Source organism: Pelmatolapia mariae, linkage group LG5 (assembly GCF_036321145.2).
Source record: "Pelmatolapia mariae isolate MD_Pm_ZW linkage group LG5, Pm_UMD_F_2, whole genome shotgun sequence".
NCBI lineage: Eukaryota > Metazoa > Chordata > Actinopteri > Cichliformes > Cichlidae > Pelmatolapia > Pelmatolapia mariae.
In genome coordinates this window covers 21,214,761-21,242,567 of record NC_086231.1, presented here as the reverse complement: position 1 = coordinate 21,242,567, position 27,807 = coordinate 21,214,761, and the positions used below count along the sequence as shown (strand labels likewise).

Here is a 27,807-nt window from a genome sequence, read left to right as displayed (position 1 = left end):
CCAAAGAGCATCACCCCAAACCAGATGTTCCACCTAACAAAGTCTTCAATGCAGTCTTTCACTGAAGCTTAAAAGCGCATGAAAGATGGGCCTGACAGTAATCTGTAGAAAGTCACAACATGAAACACTCCTGCAAATGAAAAGACTTTTTCAGGTGTAAGACACTTCTGCTTTGGATTATCACAACTACATCCTTGGATTGTGTGCATTGCATTAATATCATGCCTTAATAATGGTTGAATTAAAACAATTCTGCAAAGAAGAGCGGGACAAAATTCCATCACAGTGACATGAAAGACTGAAAGATTGCAGCTTTTGATGCCAAGTGTGGCAAAACCAGTTATTAGGTTTAGGGGGAATTTACTTTTCACACAGGAGCAGGTAGGTTTGGTTAGCTTTTCTCCCCCTTATAAAACAAATCATCATTTAAAACTGCATTTTGTATTGCTCAAGTTATCTTTGTCCAAAATTATTATCAGTTTGAGTATCTGAAACATTGAAATATGACAAATGTGCAAAAAACTAAGAAAACAGGGAGGCGGTAGATACTTTTTCACACAACTGTACATAGAGAAAGTCAGTAGGATTGTGACATGACCTGACCCACTTCTAATTATTGACGTGTGTGCAAAAAATGCAGGGAAAAAAGCACGAAAAACCCTCTGACCAAAAACCTTTTTTTTCTTTTCTTTTTCTTTTTTTTTTTTTTTTTTGACGTAAATTGACCATCAACTTAGTGAGAGTGATGCTCCATCCACCAGGAGTAAGAACAGGGATTGCACAGAACATAATTTAGCTGTCAGAAACCGGCATGAAGAGCTTATTACGAGACATTCTGTGGTGTAGCTTTGTGTCTGTTCTGGAGGAGGGAGAGCCTGAGTTCATAGAAAAGGGAAAGCAAAAGATGAAAAAGAAGAAAGGAAGATGAGAATGTGAGAAAGACAGACTACAGTCTGGTGTGGTCTGATGATGTGACATGAAAGCTCTCTGTCATTCATAGTGGCATCTGAAGTCAGCGCTGGAGGATCACCACCCCGCTGCTGCCTGCTGTGCTACAGAAGCAGAATGTGGCTGAAGAGTCAGGGGGGCTGATGATCACATCAACCCTATTAGGAGAGTGCATGTGCAGAAGGCAGCTGTGCACAAAGGAGCACAGTGTTCACCTCTTTCAGCTGATGGAGGAGGGTTTCACGTGCCATGTTGATAATAGCATCAGCATCTAATCAATGGCAGCACTTCAGTCTGCTCCCACTGCAGATGATGCACATGTATACTTGTGATGATCATGTGGTTTCTTATTTGTCTAATGCTGACAGTGAGGTGCTGCAGTAAAAAAAAAAAAACAGCCTGTCCCGAATCTTTAATTCTCCTTATGCTAAAGAGATTTAACATTTATTATCACCTCTTGGCTTCACAGCTGTGTCACGGTGCAGTGTGACTGACTAAGCAAATGTTTACTTCTTCCCAAACAACAAGTCACGTGTCATGTGACAGTTGAAATGACTCAAGCAAATTAAGGCACCGGCTCATCACGGTGCGCACATGCTGTCTCTGCATGTTTATGTGTAATTAATTTCTAGAGCCAGCAACTTTGGCGTCACTTCAGGGTTACCAGAGAAGGTGTCAACAGCTCATCGTCACGTACAGGGCTCAGTCTCAGTTAGTTTTCATATATGCACTTTAAAAAGACTAGACCGGCAAAATTATTTTTTGTAATATATTTTTGTATTTTTTGTCTCTTTTAAATTTTACCTCTTTATTTCTTTTATTTAACTTTTATTTAACCAGGAAATCCCTTGAGAATCTGTTTCCCAAGGAGACCGGTCTGAGAAGGTACACAATTTACAAGGTTACAAAATTGACACACTTGAATACAACATGTACTGACAAATAAAACAAATTAAAACAAGTAGCATAATCCAAAAAATAAAATCTAGCTTGGGAACAACAGTTTCACTCGGTATTCAAGTAATTCTTTATAAATGCAATGAACTCTATAAAAGAGGCAAAAATCCCAAAAGGATTGTCCTTATGAAATATTGTTGCACAGATTGCTGCTTGCTGCCCAGCAAACATACCATCTTGTACGGCCACTGTGGGTAGACCCATGTGGCGCTGTGCCCCACGTGCACCTCATATTTCACTCCAGTTTCACATTTGCTCCATGGTAAATCACCATTTGCTTGTTGGACAAGTGTGTAAAGCTCTACATTATGGAGCAACTCACTCAAACCATAGTGGGGTTAAAAAAGTACATGGTTAAAAGCAAAAGAGAAAAAAAAGAAGAAGCAGAAGAAGAAGCCAAAATTCTAAATTCATTCATACTGAATATAGCTTATTTTAAACATTTTCATTTGTCCTTAATAAAAGATAAAGGTTTAAAGGTAAAACTGTGAAATTTTGGGATATAGCCACTCGTGTAAGTCACTGAATATATAATAATATATGGCAACATCCAAAAGCCAGTTAGCTTAGCTTAGCATAAAAACCAAGACTCACAGAAGACAACTAGGCAAAGAGAAGCTCAGGTTTTTTAGTAATTTCATGTTGGTTTGAGGCTTTTTTTCTTAGCCAATCCCATTAACATCCCATTTTGGGTTCCATTAAAAAACTAATGCTAGCTCAAACTTAACTCAAGTTTTTTTAAAACAGTGGGCCACAATCTGACTCATGTCATAGTTCATGTTCAACTTTTTCCTACAGTCTGAGATTTCCACATTATTGTTTAATCTTTATTTATATAATTCCTTCTTTGCAAGTTTATACTAAGAAAAAAGCATGCAGACCAGAGTTTTACACTTACATACAGATATAATGTAGCAACAGTCTTCTCATTTAACTATCACCAAGACATCAGATAAGGGAATAATTTCACAAATGTTTGAACTGTTTCATTGAATAAACACACGGATAATTATTATGTTGCAGCAGTAAGTGCACACTCAACACATAACAAAAAAATATCCATGGAACCAGGAAAGCCCATTTGTGTCCTGATTTCACCTAATTTAGGTAAAAACACAGCATGCTTGCAGGTTTACAAGGATAGCTGATGCTGCCTCAATGTGTTTCATCTGCACCAAGAGAAACACAACCTTGCAAAGCAATGTATTGCTTAAAGTTAGCCAAGAGCACTGCCTGATTTCACTGTGTAAATACAGGCATTAGCTGAGGTTTATTTGCACTAGTGTTGCTGATGTAAGTTTGTATTCAAATACAGGCGGTGAAATGGCAGAAAACAAAACAGAAATGGACAAGAAATTATGTCCATTTTATTATGCAGAAAACTATGAGTGAGTCCACAGATAAATGGAATATAAAAGTATGTGTGCTGGTGGGGAGGGGACTTTTCCCTTTCATTTCCCTATCATTCCTCAGGTCCTTTTATTATTTTGCCAAGGCAAAGATGATTGTGCATCATGTGTTTGGGGGAGGGTTGATGTCGGCGAGTAGGATGGATCGTCACAAGTCACGAGGGGCCACAGAGGTGACGGAGCTCAATGGCACAGTAATTAGCAACACAGTGGTCAGCCTGTGATGTAAAAGTGGCTGTACTGTGTACTGGTCCGCCCCGCAGCTACACAGACACTGCGGTGCCTCAGGTCACCATGAACGCCCCGGTCATAAAGTGGTCGACATCACAAGCTTATTAGCTCTGTGTGTCCCTGTGCAGCTAATTGTATGAAGGCCATTTTGAGCTTTTCACCATCACAGTGAGGGCATGTGGGGAAAGTGAGGACATCTGGCCACCTCACACTTCATCACATCAACTCTAAGGCAGGTTGTAGGTTTTAGACATGGTTTTGAGTTAAATTAGTGCCCAGTTTAAGATTTGATTAGGATTAGGGTTACTGTTAGGTGCTGCTTTGGTGTGTTTTTATATGGGGAGCCACAGGCTATAGAGATAGACTGTGTCCTCCAAAAGGACAACAGCTTATAGACTCACAATAGTGTTGCCATGTGTCTGTATAACCTCTGGTTTCACTTTGTTACAAAAGTCATGACAAGAACTGAGGGTAGCCCATAATACTGGTTGTTTAACACAAAAAAAGTAATGTATAACACATTAATTGCTAGTTTTCTTAAAAGGTATGCAATATATTTACTAATTACTTGCCGGCGAATGTAATTCAATACACTACTCATTACTTAAGTTACATTAAATCCCCTCTCTCAATGAGGACACACATATGAGCTTTTATCTAGTGTTTACGTATGAACACAAAGCAGAACTGAAAAGCACAAAGACACTTCAGAGTGATTAAATGTATTGTAAACAAAGTAGCTTTTGATAAGTTATGAATCAATGAGTTTTAGGTAATTTTTCCATCTCTGTAAATGTATTATTTAAACTTTAGCCAGAAAATTATTACAGCAGTTGCTGACAAGCACTCGTTAGCGTACCAGCAGCTCTGTGATTAGCACTAAAGTTAAAGGGACAACTTTAGCTGAGAGAAATGTTGGTGGGGTTAATTTTTTGGTTTTTATACCCAAGAAAGGTTAAACAACAACAACAACAAAAGCATCAAACTACATAAGTCAGGAGGAAATTAAAAGCATAAAGCAAAATTTCAAGGTGAGCCAGTTGAGGAATTTCTGAGGAATTTACTAGAATGTCACTTTTTTTTTTTTTTTTTTTTTTTTTTTTTTTTAAACCTGTCCCGTTTGGTTCTTTTGCCATCAGAATTATTGTCTAAAGGCGAAGAAAGATGCCCAACGGATTTACTTTACCAAATGGACCATCCCAGCCTTGCCGTAATGGTCCATTTGATTTACCTTTTATTGTTTATTTTATTTTATTTTTTTTACTTGCTAGATACGGGACAGGGGAAAAGAAAAGGGAGAAAGAAAGAGGGGGGAAAAAACAAAACAAAACAAAAAAAAAAAAAACAGCGGAGAAGAGGGACGGGGATAAAGGGCAAAAAACAAAAACCAACAAAATAAGCAGACAAAAAATACATATATCGATCACCTGGATCACCTGTTGAGAAAGAAAAAAGAAAACAAGCAGAAGAAAACGAGAGTAATAGAATAAACAACATCACAATGATATATGGGAATATAACACTAAATACTTAATATTAAACATTATTGTGCAGCACGTAAGATCGACAGCGCACAGTGTGCTTTGAGGTAGGAGCCAAAAAGGGTGTAGTTTGTGTGTGTGATCACCTGTGTGTACACCTGTGAGCATGAGCGCGCTTGTATTTAAAAGGTTCCTTCACTACAGGGACAGATAAAGGATTAACAGATACAGGATTTTTGGCAGGTGAACGCAGATGTTCACCTGCTGCAGTCCATCAAACGTTTGATGTGACAAATACCGGTAAGTTTTTCCCAAGTTCCATCCAGCTTGTTTTTTCCTTCTACTACTGGGCTGGTTTAGCCGGTCGAAAGAGCGCTCAAGAGTTCCCATATTGCACTCCCTTGCGTGTAACAGTGATCCATCCCATTTCCTGACTCATCATCCAAATCCTGCCGTTCACATCCTTTCTAAGCGACAAAGGGAGTGGCAACAGGTAAAGGAGGGACAGAAAGTTGCTGCAGTGGCGGTTGGTTGAGAGGCCTTCAGGCCTTTGGATATCCAGAATATTTCTGATTTTACAGGCAGCACCTGTTTTTTTTTCCCGCTAAAAATTGAATGGCGGCTGAATATTACAACTTAATTTCCTAGTGCTGAGCAATGACCTGCTTTGGCACCATATTATAATTGACAAATTTGTCACCAGACATTTCTGGGTAAACTCAATAAAGCACATATTATATTCTCATGATGTGAAGATTTTGTTGGACTGTACTCCAGGTTGTGATCATATGATAGTCTATCCCGACCGGGTTAACTTCTCCATCAAATTAGCCTGCAGAAGTTACCCCATGACTATGTGCTACTGTCTTCTTTCATCAAAATGTGACTCTCATTAAAGTATCTGGTTTGATGTAATTGATCCCTCTTTGCAGTCCATTTACAAACTAAAGCTGAGTAAAAATGAAAGTGATCATTCTTTTGAGTAACTCCACACAAACTAAACTGTTAAAGTTCTTTCGTAACGTGTCACCTAACCTGTCTTGGGGTTTTTTTGTGCACCGTTGACTCAACTAACCGATCCCGTCTAAATTCTAAGGCAAAGACAGCCACAGCTTGAAATTCTGGTTATTAAACCGTGACAGTGGTTGTTGTTGACAAATGTACAGCAATGTGCAAACGTCTTCAGCTACCTCGCATTTCCTCATGGTTTCCTGGGAAAGAGGGAAAGAGGAGCAGCAATTGATTTAAAACATGCAAGCAAAACACGGAAATGCACTGTATAAGCCATAAAACAACTCATTCTAATGAGCTTGAAAGTTGCTCAGTTGTCTGTTGTGTGTAGACAACAACACAGGTTCATCCCTGGAGTTAGGCGCCCTTTTTTTATGCCTAAATGATTCATAGGTCAGTGTTAAGAGACTTAACAAACAAGAAAAACGATCCCTCTAAAGATGGTTAGGTGCAAGGACTGGACTGAAAAGCGAAAAAGCAGCCCATGTCCAAAGAAAAACATTAAACATTTGTTATTCTATAGCAGCTGAGATGGGCTCACATAAAGGTGGAAAGTCAAAAACTGAGTCTGGTTTTTTTGTGTGAAATCATACAATGTAGATGGGTTTATCAAATTAATAAACATTAAGTGATAATAACAGTCAACCATTGAAGTTGAAAATAGCTTGAGAACAAATGTCAGGTAGCTTTACAGTGATGAGTGCCGAATACATGTAAATGAACAGGACAATGTACGCAGCGTGTCCGCTGAGTGGGAGAGAGATGTGAAAGAGGCTTGGGGGCTGTGGGGGGCTCTGAGTTTAATATTTGACTCCATCAGTCGTACTGAAGCGTTCACCCAGTCACGCGGTCCGCATTAGGACTGACAGCTTTGTTTAAAATCAACAGTAGTCCAGGTGCGGCGGGCAGCCATCTGCTGCAGTAGCCCACCTCCTCTGGCCTTTGTTGACACAGGGGCCACAAGGAGAACGTGCTGCTCCGCAAGACAGGGGATTTTACTTTTCAAATATAGCTATGACATTATAACGAATTTACTAAACAGTCACGTGCTAGCTAACGACCTAGCTTTCTGAATGTAAAGCTGCCTAAAATACATTATCTGCAAATGTAGAATCAGGTTAGCGAGCTTATTGGGTTCTACCATAATTATGCAAAACATAGAAGTCTCTTTTTTAAATTTACTTTTAAAAAATTCTGAAGCTGCTGTCAGCAGTCATCAGCTATCATCATAATGTGGTGTGGAAACTTTTGTTTTTATTTAGATAAAGGATAGAGATATAATTTTTTAAACTGTGATCTTTAATGGCGCTGATAGGTAGCTTGCCAAAAAGTGCAGTTCTTGTAGTGGACAGTCCTCAAACACTTCCATGGTAATGCTTGTTTTAAGGTAACAGAGCTTTGTCTGTTTGCATAGGTAATTGCCTACAGAGAGCCTGCGGAGAGAGGTTTTCAACCAACGCAAACACACTCCCATGTAGTCCTTCAAAAACCCAACAGCACCCAGCTCGACCAAGTGTAGCTCGAATACTTATTGGTTGACAAGTGAAAGGGGGAAGTGCAAAAACAATGTTAAAGATTAATATATATATATATATATATATATATATATATATATATATATATATTAAAATACAGCATGACTCTGATCTGCAAGAGTAGTTGCACTGCACACTTGAATTCCAGGGACAGTTATCAGCACTGTTCTCACATGGGCTCAATCAGACATCTCATGGATTTTGAGGTCTGGCTGATTAAAGACAATTTAATTTTCAACAATGTGGAACATCTGTGTTCTTCCATGCAGCTCCGTAGGGTAATGTGAATACTGCTGTCAGTCAGTGGTATTACTCAAGGACTCAAGGATGGTAGATTTACCTGCAATGGATAGACAGAAAAGTTGTATCAATCATCGTGGTAAAAAAGTGAACTATATATATTACAAAATGTCAAACTATCCCCTTAAAAAGAGGAAATATTTTGAATATATAACATAAATAGAGGTTGCGTTGAATCAAAAGGAAATAGGATGTGCAAGAAAATTAGCTTTGCTTCTATGAACCTTGAACAGTGTTTTGGATTATTTACTACATCTAAAAGGTAGGCATCTGGTCTCTCACATGATTGTATTACTTTACTGTCTGATGCTCAACAACCACATGATGACGCACACTTATACCCACGTTCAATCCAGCTGATCCTCTATGACACATGATTTGAGTTTGGGTTATGTAAAGCTGTTATCTGAGTAGACTTTTTCAACTTCTGTAAAATGCCATCTACCTCACCTATGGTTTTACAGAGAGTGGTGGAGAGGTTTCAAAGGAAACCAGCGAAGCTCCTTGAATGCATCAGCATCTGTTTTTAATGGATGGAGCCCATGTTGGTTAAAGTGGTCCAAGATGGCCAGATTCTTTCAAAATGAGGTTAACAGTGGGGTTAGCGTTCAGTCATCCACAGTGTATCTTTACTCCATCGTATTAGAAATAAATCTTTGAAAATGTAAACAAACAGCCCGTGAAGTGCCACGATCACTATTTGTGTGTGACTGTGTGAACCCACCCCCACCCCCCGGACATTTTCTCTCATTTTTCTCAACATTTCTATTTACACTCGGCCTGCTCTGGCATATATCAGGACAAGAGGTCACTAAATAAGTTCAGCCATCATAACAAATTATCTATAACCAAAACAGTATGAGAGCAAATCAGCCATGACCAACTGGTTCAGCAGAACAGCGATGCACAGTCCGCACAAACAAATATCACATTTTACTAACAAATACCTGCAGGGGTCTGTGGGGAGGGAGTAGGGCTGGGGGGAGTGATGGCAAATTTTATTTCGATTAAAAGTGAATTCTGAATGGAGAATCGAAGAATGAAGATGAGTCGGAGGATGTCAGCAGGAAGTAAAAATGTCAGAGAAAAAAAAAGAAGAGTGGGAGGAAGTGGGAGACTGAGGGATCTTTGAGACCACACAATGTCTGCTTTCTGTTTGTCTCATCAGTGTAGCACATCTTAAGACTGGAGAAGGACTCCATTGTGCAACCATCCAATGAGGGTTTTCTATCCAGAGCTGTAGAGGGACAGTTAGTGGCGAGACCATGCTGTGGAGCGCCACAGGAAGACAACTTATCAAGGTCGCTCTTCTGACCCCAGTTTCCTGCTCAACAGAATGACCGATTGTCTGATCGGGCTCGCATCCTAATTACTTTTCTCACACCCAGACACTTCTTGCTTCCATAGCTGGGCTTTTCATTGCAGCTTGCGTCACAAAACTCCCATTTATTCCTGTATTTAACTCCTCATTAGCATTTTGCTCCTTGCCTTCTCTTTCTTCTTCATAAGTGCAGGATGAATGTTTCTTCCATCGCTTCTTCTTGTCTCTCTACACTCTTAAAGTTTATCTGACCACAAGCCAGCCCTTCCTCGCTGCTTGTGGCAATGTTGCTTCCTGTGTCTGCAGTAGTTGGGCAAGATGGAGATCCTATTGCTTCTCTCTTCTTTGTATGTCAGTCACACGAAAACACTTTAAGTTATGACCCACACAAGGCTACATGTAGATTATTCTGAGTTAAATCATCCCCTAAGATTAGAAGACGGTGCTGTATGGTTGCTTTGGTCAGCACAGATTAAATATGGTTAGCACTGTTGCCTACAGCAGGAAGGTTTGGCATAATTCTCCTTCATAATGTCTCTGACCAAGGCACTGGCTTTGAGCTGAAGTTGCCCAATGCATGAAGCTGCTTACTGCTCCGAATGCTCAACATTAATTAAATGCACTGACTGGATTTCCCAGCAGGGATCAATAAAAAAATCTTTTGACCATACATGTATATATATGTGTGGCTATACAACATAAATCAGGGTTATAGTGTGTGTTTTTCCATACAGGTTTGCAGTAGTTATTTCAAGCAGAGAAATCCAAAAAACTGTTTTCTTTGCCAAAAATAGAGCGTCTTCTTTGTGGTTTCTGGGTTCAGCTGAGCTCTCCAGCAGGGATGCTGGTTTCTTGCCTGTAGCCTTCTGTTCCTGTTTTATCAAAGGTAAACTATGTGAGAATGTTTGTGTGTGTGTGTGAGTGTGAATACTTGTGTTTGGCAGTGAAAGTTTGACTTAGCCGTGATGTTAGAGTTAATGCCCCGACTGTGTGAGTGCAAACCGACATTAGGTCATGTGGCTGTGAATGGACTCTGAATGCCCAGAGTCGCTCTCACACTTACATCCTCCAAAAGCAAAAGCGTGAAAGAATGTTGAGAATGTGTGGCTTTGGCGTCTTCTACATGCTTTGGAGAGTCTCCTTTGTGTTATTTACTGGTAGCGTGTTAAAACCGTTTCCATTGTACTGTAGTTCTATAGAGAGCAGCAGCCTCTATTTAGAAATATAAACACACACAAACACACAAAAACCATACGTGTTTCTGCCCCACTGTCTTAAACCGAATACATTTTCCAAGTGGACATTAGAAAAGGCGATTTTGGACCCTGTGGGCCTCGTCTTAATGAAAAGGAAATTGCTGCTGTGTGGGAGTGCTGAAACGTGAGGTTCTGCAAAAAATTTAAAAATCCATTAATAGTCTCCAGAGAAGCTAATGTTTTTTCCATCCTCTTCAGTGGTGTTTTTCCGTGTCAGAGTGCGGAGACATCACGTTGGCAGGCAGCAGGCTCTGCTCTGCTTTGCAAATATGCATGGAACAGGCTCTGCAGTGGCCCATTATCTTGTACCTGTGCCAAATGTGGGTGAATAGGACACAACGTTACACAAGCTCAGGCAGGTCTGCGCTCACACGTAGTGCAACTTCAAGGTAAGAATAGAATGCAAAAATAAAAATAAAAATATGCCACCACATTCCAGAGATGGTGCTTGTTTATTCAAGCCTTAAAAACAGCAAAACAGTCCAGAGTAATCCTTCATAATATTGCTGAAATTGAGAAATAGCATGGATGGACTGTTTTTACTGATCTCCTGCAATCGAGAATTCCAAACTGAGAAAAAAAAATTATGTAGGAAAAATGTGAGAAAACTTGTGTTGGCACAGGTTTGATACAGATGGATATTTGCCTCATGTAGGAGCACACAAAAAACAAGCTGACCTGCTATGGATAAAACATTAAACCATCAGATATAAGCACAAAGCAGTGTGGCAATTTAGCTCCTAATGAGGCATTTCTTACACAGTGGCATTGGATTACTTGCAAAGGCATGTGTTGTACTGAACAGAGGAAGTAGGGTCTGACCTAAGGGGCCCTATTTGGCTATGAGAACCAATGAAAAGCCTCCTGGGATATTTAGACCATGTCATCTCAACTGTTATGATTCCCACGAACTTAAGACACCAGTTTATAATTGTGAAAAGCAGCTGTGTGATTCCTAAATGCAGCTTGTACACACCAAAAGGATGAAAAAGTTCTCATGGACTTGAAATTAGACTGAATATATGTGTATATATTTTTAATTAACGATAGATAGATAGATAGATAGATAGATAGATAGATAGATAGATAGATAGATAGATAGATAGATAGATAGATAGATAGATAGATAGATAGATAGATAGATAGATAGATAGATAGATAGATAGATAGATAGATAGATAGATAGATAGATAGATAGATTCACTTCCTGTCCCAGTCCTGATAAGTTAATAGGAAGAGCGTGCATTTGTTACACAAGAGGTGCACCTAAATGCAAGAAAGCAAAGGAAATTAACTTTTAATCACTTTCCGGTTCGGAGATGGATGCTGCTGGCCATAAGACCAGCGCATGACTAAATTTTTTATACTGCACACCTTTCCACATTTGTTTCCTGAGCCTAGGCAAAAATCACATTAGACAGTTAAAGTTTTTTCCCCTAAAGGAATCAGTGATGTTGCACTTTCTGTTTCTCTGAAACATGGAATCCAGAAACTGTTGGTAGCCCAAACAGCTCAGTGAGTCAGTCCTTTGGAATTCATTCAGAATCCAGTGTAAATCATCAACATTAGTTTTATTAATGTTATATATATATTACTGTCATCCGATATCCCAGCATTTTGATGCCATGAACAAAAGTCTCCTGATCCACTCTAAGGGTAGGTAGTGGTTACCTGGGGGTTTACCAACTGTAAAATGGAAATAAATTGCCAGATTATGCTATTTAATTTTCCTATTTCCAAGTAACACTGATTCACAGTGTAGGTTTCCCTCCGACTTAGATCCCTCTGACTTGGATCTACATAACTTTTAACAGGAGTTTGATGTACAAGGTAAAAACACCAACTCTCTGTTCTAAACTGTCTGAAAAGCAAATTACTAGAAAAATTCTTCTTCAGCAGAACTAAAAAGAAAATGAAAGAAATTGTACGTTGCTAGATTTTTCCCTTTGTTGTATTTTCAAAAAACAATAGTCACTGGTGCTACAGGAAACTGAGAAGCCCTACTGACTCTACTTGTTCTACTTCTTGTTACTGGACAGCTACTGTTTTCATAATCCTGCCTACGCCTAGGACAAACAATAAATGACCAGTAACCTTTCAAAAATTTTACCTGCAATTTGATGGTCAGAAGTTTAATTACTGGCCCTATAGACCAGCCAGCATCAGCAGTAGAAACTTCCACCCCTGAGAGCACAGAAAGACTAAAAGAGCAAACCGTGCTGAAAAACAAAATTGTCTGGTTACAATGTAGATTTTAGCGCTCACATGAGCTTGTGTGTATGGCAACACAAAAAAATTACACGGCTGAGGAGTTTGGCAAATTTTGGCACCTCATCCATCTACTCCTTTTATTTACTAACGTGATAATTACATGATTACATTCGTGAACATGATTTCATGCTGACAGCGGCACCGAAACTCCCGGTGAAGACCAGGACTAAAATTCCCAGCTAAACTTTTAATTAGCAGGAAATATGTTTTGTGTCCACTCTGTTAGACTGGGCCACCCTGTAAGCGTGCGATGCTTCAACAGATCTGCCTCAGATCATCTCATGTGCCAAGTTCATGAATGTTGTTTACGACAACTGTTAGTAACAGAGTTGAACTTGCTCTAAGCAGAATGTGGGTGGCAGCAATTCTGTTGAAACTGGAGTCATTTTAAAAGGACCTTCTACTCCTGAAGCAACCTCACCTCTGCGCCCAGTGAACGTGCTCCTCTAAAGCCTTTACGTGCTTTCAGAAGGAGGCAGTGGAATCAGCTGGATGGGTAATGACACACAGTTCTTAGCTACATCGGTGAAAAATTAGAACATGTCAGTAAGATATTTAAATGTCAGGTAACCTGGCATTTGTTCTCTAATCGTTCTTATCACTGATCCTAGTTTCACCCGCGTGTATGGAAGTTTGTTTCTTATGCTATCCATAGGTCAAAATTTGAGGTTATTATCTCAGAATTGCAGGTTAGGTGTCTCAAAATTTTTAGTTAAACAACTCAACATTTCTATGTACCAAGTAGGTTGAGTTAGCGATTCAAATTTTAAGAAAAGAACTTATCTTAACCCTGGAGAACCCATGGGGTCAGAGCCGACCCCATTGGTTTTCTAGGGAAACCATGGGGTCAAATTTGACCCCATGGGTTCTCCAGGGTTAAAATTGGGGCATCACACTATTCTCAGACACTTTTTCTTTAAATCAATACATAATCATTATGTTTGTGCCTGCTACTCTAATCAGTGATCCTTTCCACCTCAGGAGTTAGGTATATTCAGTTCAGTTTATTTATATAGCACCAAATCGCAGTAAGAGTTGCCTCAATATGCTTTATATTGTAAGGTAAAGATCCTACAATAATACAGAGAAAACCCCAACATTTAAACGACCCCCTATGAACAAGCCCTTAGCAACAGTGGGAAAGAAAAACTCTCTTTTTAACAGGAAGAAACGTTTGAAAGAATCAGGCTCAGGTAGGGGCAGCCATCTGCTGAAACTGGTTCTGGCCTGTAAATAGCTATAAAAGATGCTCCTGCTTTCACATCTACTGCATGTAGTGGGATATGTTCAGTAGGCAAAATGCCATTGAGGTGATTAATGTGTTGGATTCATTGTTTCCTGTGTCCTTTTCTCTCATTCCCACTGGAAACTAACATGCGCCTTAAATGTAATGAGCTCAAGAAAGAACCAGAGAAAAAGAGCACACCCAGACGATTTGCTGAGATTCTCTTCACAAAGACGCTCTGTTTAGCTGCCTTTTAGAAACTATCATGTGAATATTGTAACTGCTTCATGATAAGAGCTCATTTTATCCCCAGTGAGTGCTCAGCAGTAAGCCCTCAGTGACATTCCAACAGGAGACCTTGATAAACAGGCCAAGACAAACAGCGCCCAGTTAGAACCATCTTTCTCTCCTCTCCTCCCCTGTCCTTGATATCAGACATGATTGGTGAGTCTGGCTGCAGCAGGGAGCATGGGAAATCCCATTGGGGGAAAATTCTTTATCTTTATATGGTCTGGTGTAGTTTCTCCTCTGAATTGATGAGCAAAGTGAATTTGTAAAGGCAAAGGTGAAGTGATTGTTAGCTTATCTTGGTGCATATGCCACTCAGCATTTTTTTTTTCTCCCTTTGCTTTGTGAGCACAAGATTAAGTATACCATTAAGTAAAGTGTGTGGATGAGTTGGTACCACCTGTAAGGCTGGACCACAATAAGAGCAGAGCCCAGGTTAAATGAGGCAGGGAGCTATTAGCGAGACGTTCTTCATAAAGCAAAGAGAATAAATGTGTGCACCATCTGCAGCCAGCTGCTTCGCCTCCTCTCACCTCTTACTGCAGACACATGGGGAATTACCTCATCGGGAACACAGCACTGTTGATACAGCCACTGATTCTGGCCTGTAAATAGCTTTGTTGTCCTGGTTAAAGCCTCTCTAATGGATTCAACTTTTTGTTGAGTAAGAACATGAGTCCCATGGTATCTAACAAAGTACTGGAATGACTATAGGTCTGCGCTTCCTACACGCTATCAATTTATCTTTTTTTATTATACCCCAGTTACACTGAACCATGCATCTACAACCACCATCTCATGTGCCCATTTCTAATGAAAATAAATGAAACCACATTCATTTGCTTTATAGGAGAGGACGCTTAAAGCGTCCTTTAACCGACCGGACTGTGGAGATTTATTATCAGTGTAAGGAAACTGAGATAATGATGGCAGAATGTGTTCCAAATGTCTCTGGGAATTTAAAATAACCAGTGAAAGGTATACATAAGAGCAAGTAGAGTTTGGGTTTTTATAACTTCTTTATTTTCAGCATATTAAAAATGGGAAACAGTCATATAAAAATAAAGTGACTCTGAGGATTGTTCAGTCTGTAAATGGCTCCACACGAAAATGGATGTCAGATGTAGCTGATAATATTTTTGCAGATAATAGGCTGCCGGCTGCCTGACTTCATGAGAGCTGCAAAGCGGTAGAAGTCCGCATCGAGCTCATTAATGCACGCGTGCGACTGGTGGAAAAACGGAACTTTGGACTGTGCTGCCACAACCGGACAGGACAGACGTTTTGCAGCATTGTCAGTTCTGTTCTGAGATTCAGTGGATCTCATCCTCACTTTGTCCTCCACACTCTTAGACAGTCCAACTAGTTTCCTCCTCATATTGACGAAGAAGGCTTTTCCCAGCCTAGGCCTTGAAGTTGGCTTCAGGTTGGTAGGCTCTGGACATTCTGGCAAGTCCATCCAGTTCTGTATGAGATCTGCAAAGCTGTTGTCACCTAAAACCAGAGGTTGGCGGTTGCGCCCTCTGGTCAATAAAGAGTTTGTCCAGTCCTCTGGGTCACTGGCCTCAAATGATGTCCATGTCTCCAGACAAACGTCGGAGGTGGATTTGGGGCGAATACGTCCGCTTGGTAATCTTTGTGTGCGCATGCAGGCTGAAGATGACACCCGTACATTCCTGGTCCTCCTCAGATATACTCCATCATCCTGCCACGAGGCCTCGGAGTAGCCTGAATCAAACTCCAGACTCTTGTGACTGCTGGGAGAGGCCGTGCTCAGCCTGAACCCAAACCGGCTGCTGGAGTCGTCCTCCTCCTCCAGAGGACTCGCCAGGCAGCAGGCAGAGTCGTAGGTACTGGCCGTGCTGGCATCAGACATCCGCAGGCGTGCGCGTTGCTCCCGTTGCATAGCTCGCTGCTGACAAGCGCGCGCCAGTGCCGAGTGTTGGACTAAGGCTGGGAGTTGCGCGCTGATGGGAGCAAGGGGGCGTCTGGCTGCAGGGCAGCTTTTCCAAGGTTGTTTTAAATCTTGCAGTGACCTCATCATATATTGCATCTGCTCCCGTAGGCAGTCACCGGAGTCACTTAGGCAAAGCTGCAAAGAAAAGACAAAGAGTGTTAAGAAGCTGGCAATTAGTCATATGATATGGAGCATGAATAAAGCTAACAAAAGAAGATGACTGGTAATCATTAATCCTTTTTAAATGGAGTGCTGGGTAAAGGCAGGAACAGGGACTATTTTTGGGACGCGTTCAAACTTGCTTGGAGTACATTTCAGCCTATGAAAGAACATATTTTCCTATTGTAATCTTTAAGGTCAGCTGACCTGCTGTTCAAAGAGTGCAGTTCTTCAAGAAGCCAATTTCAAAAACAAAGGCTATATGTTTGTCCGTTAATTCACTGAACCACACCAACAACTAGAGTGAACGCCCTAATTTCATTGACTCAGAAATGATTCAACTGACAACCCAGACAAATGTTATTCCAGAGAGAGAGAGAGACGTCCTGCCCAAAGTGAAGCGACCTACGCACAAAAAGTTGATTTCGGCTTAGCTACAGGGGTCCTGTCTCTTTAAGGGTGCAACATGCCTGCATATAATTTTTACCAGGGTAAAACTCCTGCTTCCTTTCTGACTCAAGGAGCGGATTGGTCAGAATCAGCCAGTGGACACTGGTGGCTCACTCAAACTTAAACAAGGGATCATGTGATAGTGAGTAGATAGAGTTTAAGAGCAGAGGTGAAGGAATAGCAAAAAAGGAAAAGTGGGGTCTCATTTTTTTAAACCCACTTTAATTCCCTGTTGTAACAAAGTTTGACATCAGTACAGAGGTAAGATATGAAAGGATAAGCAGTACAGGAGGAAACCTGACAGTCCAACACCAGCCACCACAACTGCAAGGTAATTGCAGGATTCTTGTCAATACAGTAACCTCTGAACCTCTATGACCCCTCATCTCCTAGTCTACTGCAGAATTTGACCCTGTTGCAAGACCTTCTGCCCCCATTTAGCTTTTTTAATCATAACTCTGCAAGCTGCACAAAACGTGAGGAAGTAGGGAACGTGCACAGGAGGATTATCAGCACGTATATGAAGTATCGGACAACATGTTCTATCATGCAAATCAAGCGACGTCCCAGTTGATCAAAACAGTGAATGTCTGGTAAACAGTTAAACTTCACCTTGTTTTTATGTGAGGACAGAATGAACTCTCATAATTGTTAGGGTAAACCAATGCTGTGTGCAAAACCCACGATTTAACATGTTCCACGCGTGGAAAGACCTACTCTACTAGTCTATTCAGAATATACTAGAATGGTTTACACTTTTATAATACAATGAATATAAAGCAAACTTACCATCTCTTTTCCTTTCATCTGTAAAACTTGATATCTGCAAGAAAGAAAATGATGGACTGGATTTAATGCAGCGCCCCACAGACATGAAACCCCTCATAACTAATAAATAACACTTCATGAAAGTACATAATAACAAGAGTTTAGGCTACACAGCGCTTACCTTGAACGTGACAGCTTCGTCCCATTAAGAGAAAATTGTCCCGATTCGATCAAAGCAGTCGCGGGATTTAGTGTCCCCAGTAAGGAGTCAGCCCTTTCGGCTCCAGTCGCTTGATATGCTGAGTGAAAATTTCAGCCCCCTTGGCCTCCTTTTACAGCTCCGCGCTCTGCAGCCAGTTACAACCACTCGTGTCTGAATGAGCCAATCAGGGCGCAGGATGCCCGCAGAGCTCATTTGCAAAACAGCAGGAGAGAAAAAAAGATACTTCTGTAAACTATAGCACCCCCACAACTCAATTCAGATTTTTTTAAACATGCCCTTCATCATAAAACACCGTTGTAGTGTAATGTTTGAACGCAAAGATCTGGGAAGATTTAACCCAGACCTAGTGGGCCTGTAGCATTTATAAATTATGTTATGAGATTATGAGAGATAGTAAAAGTCTTTCTTTCTATCGCTTCCAGAAATAATAATAATAATTCAGCTTTTACTTCATTTTAATTCACTTATTTTGTTGAAAAGGCGTCACATCACTGCAGATCATAAAATCGCATTCTGGATTTAGAAACAAACTAAACACAACAGCAAATAATAAAAGTTTTAAGAAGCTTCCTTTTTTTGGTCAGAGCAAACCCCTAACTTATCAGATGGTACAAAAAAACACCAATCTTTATTTCTTTTGGACTGCGACTGACTGACTGCTTCATACCCCCTGTGATGCATGTATACGTAATCAAACACTTTTCATTGTGTTTCCTTTCCTAGCCCCTTTTTTCTTTCCCACGTGATTGTTTTAACCCAAACCTTGGCGCTCTTTTTCAGGTTACTTCTAATTTTTGTAGTGCTTGTTCAATTGGTGGCTCATTGCACTCTCATCCATTTATTCAGAAGCAAAGTAAGTCCCCAAGTGTAAATTTAACTGCATGCCACCACCACGACAGTCATTTGGCACCCCACCTTCATTCAAAATAATGTGTATGCAAATCCAATGGGCTAAGGCATGCATTGAGTTGTTGGTGTTTGGGGAATGATCCTGATGGCCCACTGTTCATGTGCAGATTAGTGCTCACAGCAAGCAGAATAGCGGAGCCAGTTTACCTGTTCCAGAGTTAGATTTCTACGAAAACTTGGCTTTGTGCATGACTCTATCTACCTGCGTTTGTGTGCGTGTGTGGCTCTGAATCTGCCATCCAGAAAAAAGTGAATTGTCCTGACAATCTAATCCTCACAAGACTGTAAATGGTTCATTTTATAGGCTACTATCTGAGTGCAACCTGTAGGCTTTAAAGAACGCCAGGCTTTTAGCAATGGGAATTATTTGTTTCCCCCCAAAATAAAAAAGACTCCCATTATCAGTGGTTCCCCTTAAGAGTCCTTCTGTGTCCACCACCCATCCCATACACTTTACAGGATGAATTAAGTAATTAACTACACTGTGCTTTAAATGGAACTGTGATTATTTTTCTGCACAGGCTTACCTTTCTTCTGAGCAATGCTGCTCTCCTAAATACCTAATGGACTGACTTATTGTACAAGCTGATACTTAAGCAAATCTGACTATCCCCAATCAGACCAGAGATGAACTGCTTATTATCTTCATTATAGTCATCCCATTGCCTATGTTCAGTTTTCTCCTGTCATTTCGAATCACAAAAGTTTTAGGATTTATGTTCATTATGGAAGCTGCTCGAGTAACTGAGTCAGGGCACAAAAGATAAACTTTTAATTCACTTTTAGGTCCTGCTGGAGGCTTTCCAAATTCTTTTATTTTAAACCTGAGCTACATGCAAGTGCTTAAAGCTGTTGTTCAAAGATCAGGGGGACACTTAATTTAACCAGATGTTGATCTTAGCAGATTAATACAGAAAGCTATATAAAAAATAATCAAAACATCTGCTAAAATGGCCCAAAGTCATATAAAACATCACAAACATACAATACACAGATGTGTTTTTCAAGCTTTAGGAAATGTGTAGTTTTATTCTTTAAAAAAAGGCTAAGAGGAACTTCTTGTTTCACTTCTGGGTACAAAATGATTCATTTTATTCTTATACAGGCCTAATATGTACTTTTAAGTTAGCTTTTGTCAGTCTTTATGGGGTGAGGATGATTCATATACACTCTTATTGTGTGTGACATAGAAAAGTCAGAGAGACAGAAAACATAAAACTCTAAGATGGCAAGATCAGTCAAGATTTGGTGATGTGCGTGCGTGCGTGTTTAAATAATTTCCCAGCCATTGTTTCCATCATAAATGTTCAGCCCACAAGTTCACAGTTATTTTGTGGTTCTTTATAATTCCCAAAGAGGAAGGAAAGCTCTCTTCCTGCTGCTGGCTGGTTGTAAATCATTGGATCAGAGTGACAACAAAAGGTTCAAAATGTAAATGCAACGATCAGTCGTTTAACACCTCACCTGCCGTTTACATTTCGTGAATAGATGTCTATGCAAATCTGAATGACGGATTCATCCAGACAGTTGGGGAGCAATCCAACATTAAGTAGCATATGAGCATTTGCAACATGTCCCCTTGACTCAGATGAGCACTTAAAATAAAACTGACTTATGTGTGTGACTGCACAGAGACTTTGACATCATACCTGATGATTAAGGGACCTACTGTGTGCCTGAGACTTCACCCTGCCTTCATTCACAGAATCGGAGCGCCCTCTGGAGAAAATACTTTGCAAGGGAAACTGGCTTGAAGAGTACAAAAGTGTCATGCTGATTTTTCTGCATGCAGCTAACAAGCATTTTTACATTACCACCCCTGTCAATGATATATTCCTTTACTAAACCTACAGCAATGCAGATATGCAATATAGCATTATGAATGTCAGTATTATTATATCTGTGCTTTATAGGCCATAAAAAGTCTAATAAGCTTTGTCACAACTTCCTCCTGAAGGATCATTTCAGGAGGAAGTAACAGCTTTGGTAAGACTGTATTATTAGTATGCCACAAGCTAATGTGAACTTTTAAGTTTTCTATTCCCACCTTATCACTCTCATCAATAACAATAACAATATCCCAGACATTTTCATGTCCAGGTAAACTGAACGTTGCTGCTGCCATTTGCTAATCAAAAAATCTGAGTGGTGAAGTGTTTATGCAGTCAGTTTTCAATAAATAGCAGATGCATCTGACTGTGTGGTTTTTAAGACGCAACATATTTCTCTAGACCTGCAAAGTACAATGTAAACCTTTTCTCCAAAACAGTCTCATCTACTTCTATAGTTTCCCCTGTAGAAGCTACAATCTAAATATACTATATATGCTATATAGCAAGAACAGCTGCAGGAAAAAGAAAACAAGACATTTTCTGCTTCCTGCCAGTGATAAATGCTTTTGGTGGTGATAGTTTTGTTAGAGACTGACCAAGAACGTTGAATAGTCTGTAAATATTTGTTGATCAGCTATTATCTCTATATGCATGTGTCCACCAGATGGCAGTCTCAGTGTTTTTAAAATTCGTGCATGCCTCTTGCATCAAACAGAAGATATTATTGAAGTAATAAAAAGCTGTATATAGCAGATCTCTTACTTTCAAATTAAGAAGTCTTCCTCCTGTAAATGAAAAGAAACATCAAGCATAAGCAAAACACTTTTTAACACTCGTGTTTAATCCGTGAACGCCTAGTGTTTTATATTTGAGACACGCAGATTTTTGTTTTTGAGACTTCTACGACATCAGCGAGATTTCCCCCCCTGAAAAATCTAAATTAATAGAACAATACATTTTTCAGCTTTTTTTTTTTTTTTTTTTTTTTTTTTTTTTAAAGGCAGATGTAGCAAATATGATAAAAATGAAAACTCATGGTAATAAAAATGTAATTCATTTTTTAAACAAATTTGTCAGACGGTTCCATAAACTCCTGGCTTTCTGGCAATTATTTCATGGTTCAGGCTTTAAAGGGCTAATGCAGCACTCCTTTAATCTTTTTTGGTCTAATATAAGGAGTAGCTTATGCCAAACAGATGTGCATGTTTACCAACACTGACTGTTGTACACATTACTGTGCAAAAGTACTGTAGCCCCTCGTTTCTTTGTATTTTGTTTGGGAAATGGGTGCAGCGATTTTTGCGATTGGAAACCTATAAACACAGTACACCAGTTCGTCTTCCAACAAGCTTAAAAATCATTCTTTGGTTTATTTTTCAACACAGCCGGAGCTCTTAGTCAAGCTTTCTTGCAATTTCTGTAAGTAGTCTTCAGGAAAAGTTTTGCAGGCTACTTGAAGGACATTCAAAGCTATTTTTTTAGATGTTGGCTGCTTTTGTTCTGTTCTTTGTCAAGACGAGCACATACTGGTTCAGAGTAATTGAGGTCCGGGCCAATCCATAACCAATAGTTACACATATTTCCTATCCAGGTAATCTTTTACCAGATCTGGGATCACTGTCATGCTGAAAAAAGAAGCGAATCCCAGTACGACACTTTCCAGATGATATTGCACAGTGGGTTAAAATCTGATGGCATTTTCCTCTGTTCATAATTGCGTCACAATTTTGACAAGATCCCCAACACCACTGGCAGTGTAGACACAACACTGGTTGATACCTTGGATTTACTGCTTGAATAATTCATTGGTCGGTGTTAAAAAAAAAATCCTTTGAAAATTAGTCAGCGACAAAGACTGGAATGAAAAAAAAAAAAAAAAACAGCCAAATGTGCAAATGAAAACTTTGGGGCTTTCTGGAGGTCTTTCAAAGTCTGGAGAACTATTTAATCAAGCGCACCTAAAAAAAAAAAAAATTACATGTCAGTCACCTTGGAAGCAAAACAAAGGGGGGGGGGGGGGGGGGGGGGTTCAAGACTTTTGCACAGTACTGTAGCTGTGTTACAGTTCACTACATTTGCCAGCTTTTGATCAGCTGCTCTAATGCTAAAGTCAGTCATCTGTGGAGAATTTAAGGCCACAGCATTCTTTGCTTTTACCGTGTCCAATTGACATTGATGAATACAAAGATATGTATTACTGGAGTTTAGTTCTTCCTCCGTGGCTGAAACCAATCAAAACCTGCTTAGCCATTATATTAAAAACAACCCTTCGGTTATTTTACTCGTGTAAAACCATCATCCCCCTGTTTGAATCATCTGTACAAATTTACAAAAAAATATAGTATCAAAGCTCTCAGTGAACATTTTATTCAGTTATCACCTGAAACATGAACTGGCAGCAATATTAATGTAACACAACAGACAGGAAACCCCAATATACCGAGTCTGGTGATGTCTACTTTTATTTAAATTAAATCATAAAGGAATTTTTAAAGCATTTTATTATTTACCAAAAACACTAACCTCTTTACGGAATTAGATTTTTGTCTCTCATTAACAATCACAATACTACTCAGAGATTCTAGGCAGCAGAGCACAGTAGGTCAAACAGTTCTGAAAGCATTTCTAAGAAATGGTTGTAAACAGAAGTCAAGGCACAAATATACTGCAACAGACATGGAAATGATACTATAAAAGTGAAAGAATGTTAGGTACACACATACTTTAAATATTGTTTAGAATTGAGCCACAATTTCCCCCCAGCAGGTGAAGCCATTTTTTCTTTTTTAGCTTTTTAATTTTTTTTCCTATTTTTTTTGTTTTTGTTGGAATGTTACATACTTTGTGTGGATTACAGAGCTAATATTTGCCAAGTTGAGTCATGCAGAATATATACTTTTTGCTATGAATGATGAACTGATGTAAACATTATAAAAAAAGCACTTTCTTTTTTATGAATCATATTTTATGTCCATGCCTGTGCTTCAGCTCTTAAAAAATAAGCATCATGTGATTAAAAGGTTAATAATTTGCACATTGGAATTTCTAAAAGTAAAATGAATGCATTATATATATATATATATATATATATATATATATATATATATATATATATATATATATATATATATATATATACATATATATATAAGAAAACATTTCCCTCCTCTAGTAATTGAAAATAAAGAAAAAAAATAAAATAGATGTTGATTTTTGTGGTCATAGCCCAAAGAGTTAATAACACGAGCAACTGGATCAGCAATTGTTGAAAATCTGCAAGGCTCGTCGGGTTTTCAGTCTCTTAGGTGTCTTTATAAAAAGCAGATCAAAGCATAAATCGTGGTTGGCCAGTGCAGTCATTCATGATCCGTGTATAATCCCCCATCGCTATGGTCAGAGCGGTTCAAGTAATCTAACAGAAACACAGAAAACAAACAAAAATATCTCAGTCATTTTGGTTTATGAATCCACATGGCTCTCAGTGACTTCAAGTCCTTTCTTCTTTTGACTCACCTCGACTCTCAGACTGATTTTCAGAAAAGGCCACAGTCCTTCAGGTTGTTCTTGATGATGACATCGGTGACGGCATCAAACACAAACTGCACGTTCTTGGTGTCAGTGGCGCAGGTGAAGTGGGTGTAGATTTCCTTGGTGTCCTTCTTCTTGTTCAGATCCTCAAATTTGGTCTGGATGTAAGTCTGGGCCTCCTCGTACGTGTTGGGGCCTGAGAAAAGTTTCAGGAGAGCTTAATCAGTGTGGAAAAGAAGTCAAATCTTTTTGCTGATAGGCAGAGACAGTTTCACTTGGCACTCATCCAAATCGACTCATTTCCAGCAATTCCTACAAATCAAGTATTATTATTTCCTTATCCTGCATTGTAGTTGTGCACGTAGTTGCAACTTGCACCTTTATGCATGGGCAGTCTGTTACATTTAAGTCAAAGAAGCCCCCGTTTTACTTAAGAACCCCGGGGAATGTTGTTTGCACTTTTCCTTTCTCACATGTAGCAGACGAGAGTTTACTGCCTGCTTCGAAAGAGTTCTCAGGTGAAGGATTTTCCTGATTAGAGCACGCAGCAGGAAGGACACGTGGAGTGCATTTGCTTACACTGTACCGACGTGAATTTTTTAAATTTCATATTTTCATTAAAAATGGGTGCGCCTTTCTTGTGCAAAAACAGTACGGTCATTTCTGGCTTACTGGAAAGCAAGTGGGGAGGAGGGGAGTATAATTTGCATCCAGAAGTTTTAAAGAAGATTTCGGGAAAGTGTTGTAAAAACACCTTCAGGTTTTGTTTTCTAAAAAGTTGCTCATTTCTGACACATGAATGGACTGATATTGCACAAGAAATACAAACTGGGGCTAGATTTTGTTTCATGATTTCATGAAAAATACGGCTTGGCAAGTGAAAACAAGTTCAAGTCTCAAAACATGTTTTTCGTGTTTATCATTCTACACAGTTGCAACGTTATCACTGGGCTTGCTATAAAGAATAAACACAATGACAAATGTGTTTATGATTGTGTTTGTACTGAGGCAGTCATACATACCAGTGTACTCAGGGAAGCAGATGGTCAAAGGGCTGTGAGCAATCTTCTCCTGAAACAGGTCCTTCTTGTTGAGGAACAGGATGATGGACGTCTCTGTGAACCACTTGTTGTTGCAGATTGAGTCAAAGAGCTTCATGCTTTCATGCATCCGGTTCTGGGTGGGCCGGGCACAAATGCGGAGATAAAGAGATTATTAGAGAACACTACGAGACCACACAAAGGAAATGAGCTCACTGAAACCTCGGCCCTCCTTCCAGTTCTTTTCATTTTCTTTGGACTGGACTCCAATGTGAAGTTCAGCAACTGTTTTCTAAGTGTTTACTCACCATCTCCTCATCCTCAGCTAGGACCAGATCATAAGCACTCATGGCTACACAGAAGATGATGGCTGTGACTCCCTCAAAGCAGTGGATCCACTTCTTCCTTTCTGACCGCTGGCCTCCAACATCAAACATCCTGTACAAACAAACGCAGTGTAAACATATTCCTATGAGGTGGATGGGACTCAGCAATGAAGGAAACATTTTTAGGTCTCTCGACCTAGTTTCCCAGTTTTACCTCTCTTCAGGCCTCTGTATTTCCCTGCCTCCTGAAGGCATTTCAGCACCGGTAACAAGAAGACTTAATGCTGACGCATGGTGCGGAAGGTTTCTCACTAAGATTATGTATAATTTATTCATGAAGATGGAGAGGACTTGGAATCACGAGCGAGGATGCTCATCTCGACTGTGCCAGACTCAATATTCCTTCTTTTCAGCTTCTCAGAAGATATAGTTGACCGTTTGTGACATCTTAAAGCAATACTCATATTATGACAGTATTCTTCCTGCTGAGCAGTTTTCACTTTGCAGAATTTGATTCACTACAGCAGCACTTTGGCTCTCCCAAAATGGCCAGCTTTGTGCCAACTGAAGTAGGGATCTTTAGAACAGTGACACACTTTACACTGTTTACCCCACCAGTGTGTTCATCCACAGCACTGCTGTGCTGTGGATGTGCAACACAAGTCAAATATATCATACACTCCAGCACGAAAGAGACTGCATTAGGTAAACACGTCTGCATGGATTTGGTTAATGTCTTTTACAAAGAATTACTTTATATATTGAGACACGAGTGTGACGCCTTCCACATGGGAGCCACACACTGACACGCTTATTTTCAGTAAACTGAGTGAAGAGGTGTTGAATATTTTACAAATACTTTCCCCTGTTGTTTGACTACTGTGCTCATCAGATATGAAGTATAATGTGGTTGTGTGTGGTTATAGCAATGGGGGTAACACCACTAGCAATAATCACAAACAAAAACATTTCTGAGAAGCATGGCTAGAAATCAGTGTTCACATTTCCAAAACAGCAACAGTTTGCATTCCTTAATAAATTCTTTCACTGATGTGTATAATCCTGTGATGGCAACTATTCAGTCACTAAAATCCCACACGTTCCCACAGTTTACTCGCAATCACTGATATCGATCTTTCTGCTCATCACTGAAGGTTTTCCCCTCTTTTTTTTTTAGCCTATGAATCGTAAGTAGAAATGTGACATTACAGTACAGTAATGGATGGCATGAGCTAATACTAATAATAATGGCCTCAGTTGTTCAAATGAACAACTGCTCTGCACACTGGAAAATAAATAAATGTTTTCCTTTCTGAGAATTTTATGACTTTCAGTAAAGAAGAAACATTGTGTGCTGCAAAGAAGTCACAACAGTTACAGTGCAAATATAAAAGCATGATTCATAAGCCCATAAACACACTTTCTTGGCTGCTTTGGCAGTATTCAAAAAGTTACTAGAAGTGGTGGAGCCCAAACTCTTTGAGGTCATGTATATCATGTATATAGAGTCAAAACCTGACTTACTTGACTTAAGCCTTTATCAGTGAGGAATCATTCACAGTTACTTCATTTGCATTATAACAACTTAAAAAGCTAAATTATTAAATAGCAGCTGAAAATGGTCCTCGGGAACAAAAGATTTTCAATGTGACATGCATCCAACACTTTATGGACCTCTACACAGAACCTTTTGATGACAACTTGTAGTCAAAGCAGTAAAGCATCATTTTCTAAGAAAGGCGTTTTTATGTGCATATTAAATAGAGCTTAAAGTGACATTATAAAGCCTGGAAGATCAGATTAGACTTCACTGCTTTTGTTCAGTAATTTTTTGTTCACATTCATAATTTAATGTTATCAATATGTAAATAAGAATGCTCAGAGCAATCACAAAAATACAGCACTACCCCTCAGCCTACTAATATACACACCTATGGTATCAATTTAAAAATCCTGCATTTACAAGATTGTCTTAAAACTTGATCTCGAGGTCAAGGTCGCCAGGATTCGAACTCGTCCGACTTTTAGCAGCTGCACCCAAGGTATCAATTTCAAACTTCTACATTGCCTCATTTTTGAGTTATCACATTTACAAACTTGCCTATCTACCTGCCCGCCTGCCCAGCGGTTTGACGACAAACCCCATCATCCGTTTATAGCTGAGGGGTTTAATGTAAAGGTGATGCGTCTCGTGCTCTATGATTAACTGTATTATTAGATAAACGTAAAATTCCTGACTCATCAAATTCATGTCTTTTAGTTAGCATGCTTAAACAATTATTCACTTTTGATGTTTAAACAGTTGGGGGGGGAAAGGGAAAAAAATTACAGGTTACAGCCTAATGTATCTTTTGTAAATTTCAAATTTTGTTTCATAAAATT

At 39.5% G+C, this 27,807-nt stretch overlaps 2 protein-coding genes across 2 annotated transcripts in view; both read right to left on the bottom strand.

The window, feature by feature from the left end:
- Nucleotides 1-15,242: 15,242 nt before the first annotated feature.
- On the bottom strand, nt 15,243-17,858 carry LOC134627123 (PAK4-inhibitor inka2-like). The gene is made up of 3 exons (XM_063473055.1): nt 17,749-17,858; nt 17,589-17,622; nt 15,243-16,325 (listed from the first exon to the last, which is right to left on the bottom strand). Exons 2-3 carry the CDS (start codon nt 17,604-17,606, stop codon nt 15,351-15,353), a joined length of 993 nt encoding a protein of 330 aa, XP_063329125.1. The 5' UTR covers nt 17,607-17,622; nt 17,749-17,858; the 3' UTR covers nt 15,243-15,350.
- Nucleotides 17,859-23,666: 5,808 nt separating this feature from the next.
- LOC134627776 (guanine nucleotide-binding protein G(i) subunit alpha-2-like) overlaps nt 23,667-27,807 on the bottom strand; it is a 48,784-nt gene continuing 44,643 nt past the window's right edge. Inside the window, exons 6-9 of the mRNA XM_063474160.1 lie at nt 25,408-25,537; nt 25,082-25,235; nt 24,045-24,255; nt 23,667-23,943 (exon numbers count right to left, since the gene is read on the bottom strand). Coding sequence (XP_063330230.1) covers nt 24,065-24,255; nt 25,082-25,235; nt 25,408-25,537 — 475 coding nt within the window. The 3' untranslated portion in view covers nt 23,667-23,943; nt 24,045-24,064. The remainder of the gene's footprint in view (nt 23,944-24,044; nt 24,256-25,081; nt 25,236-25,407; nt 25,538-27,807) is intronic.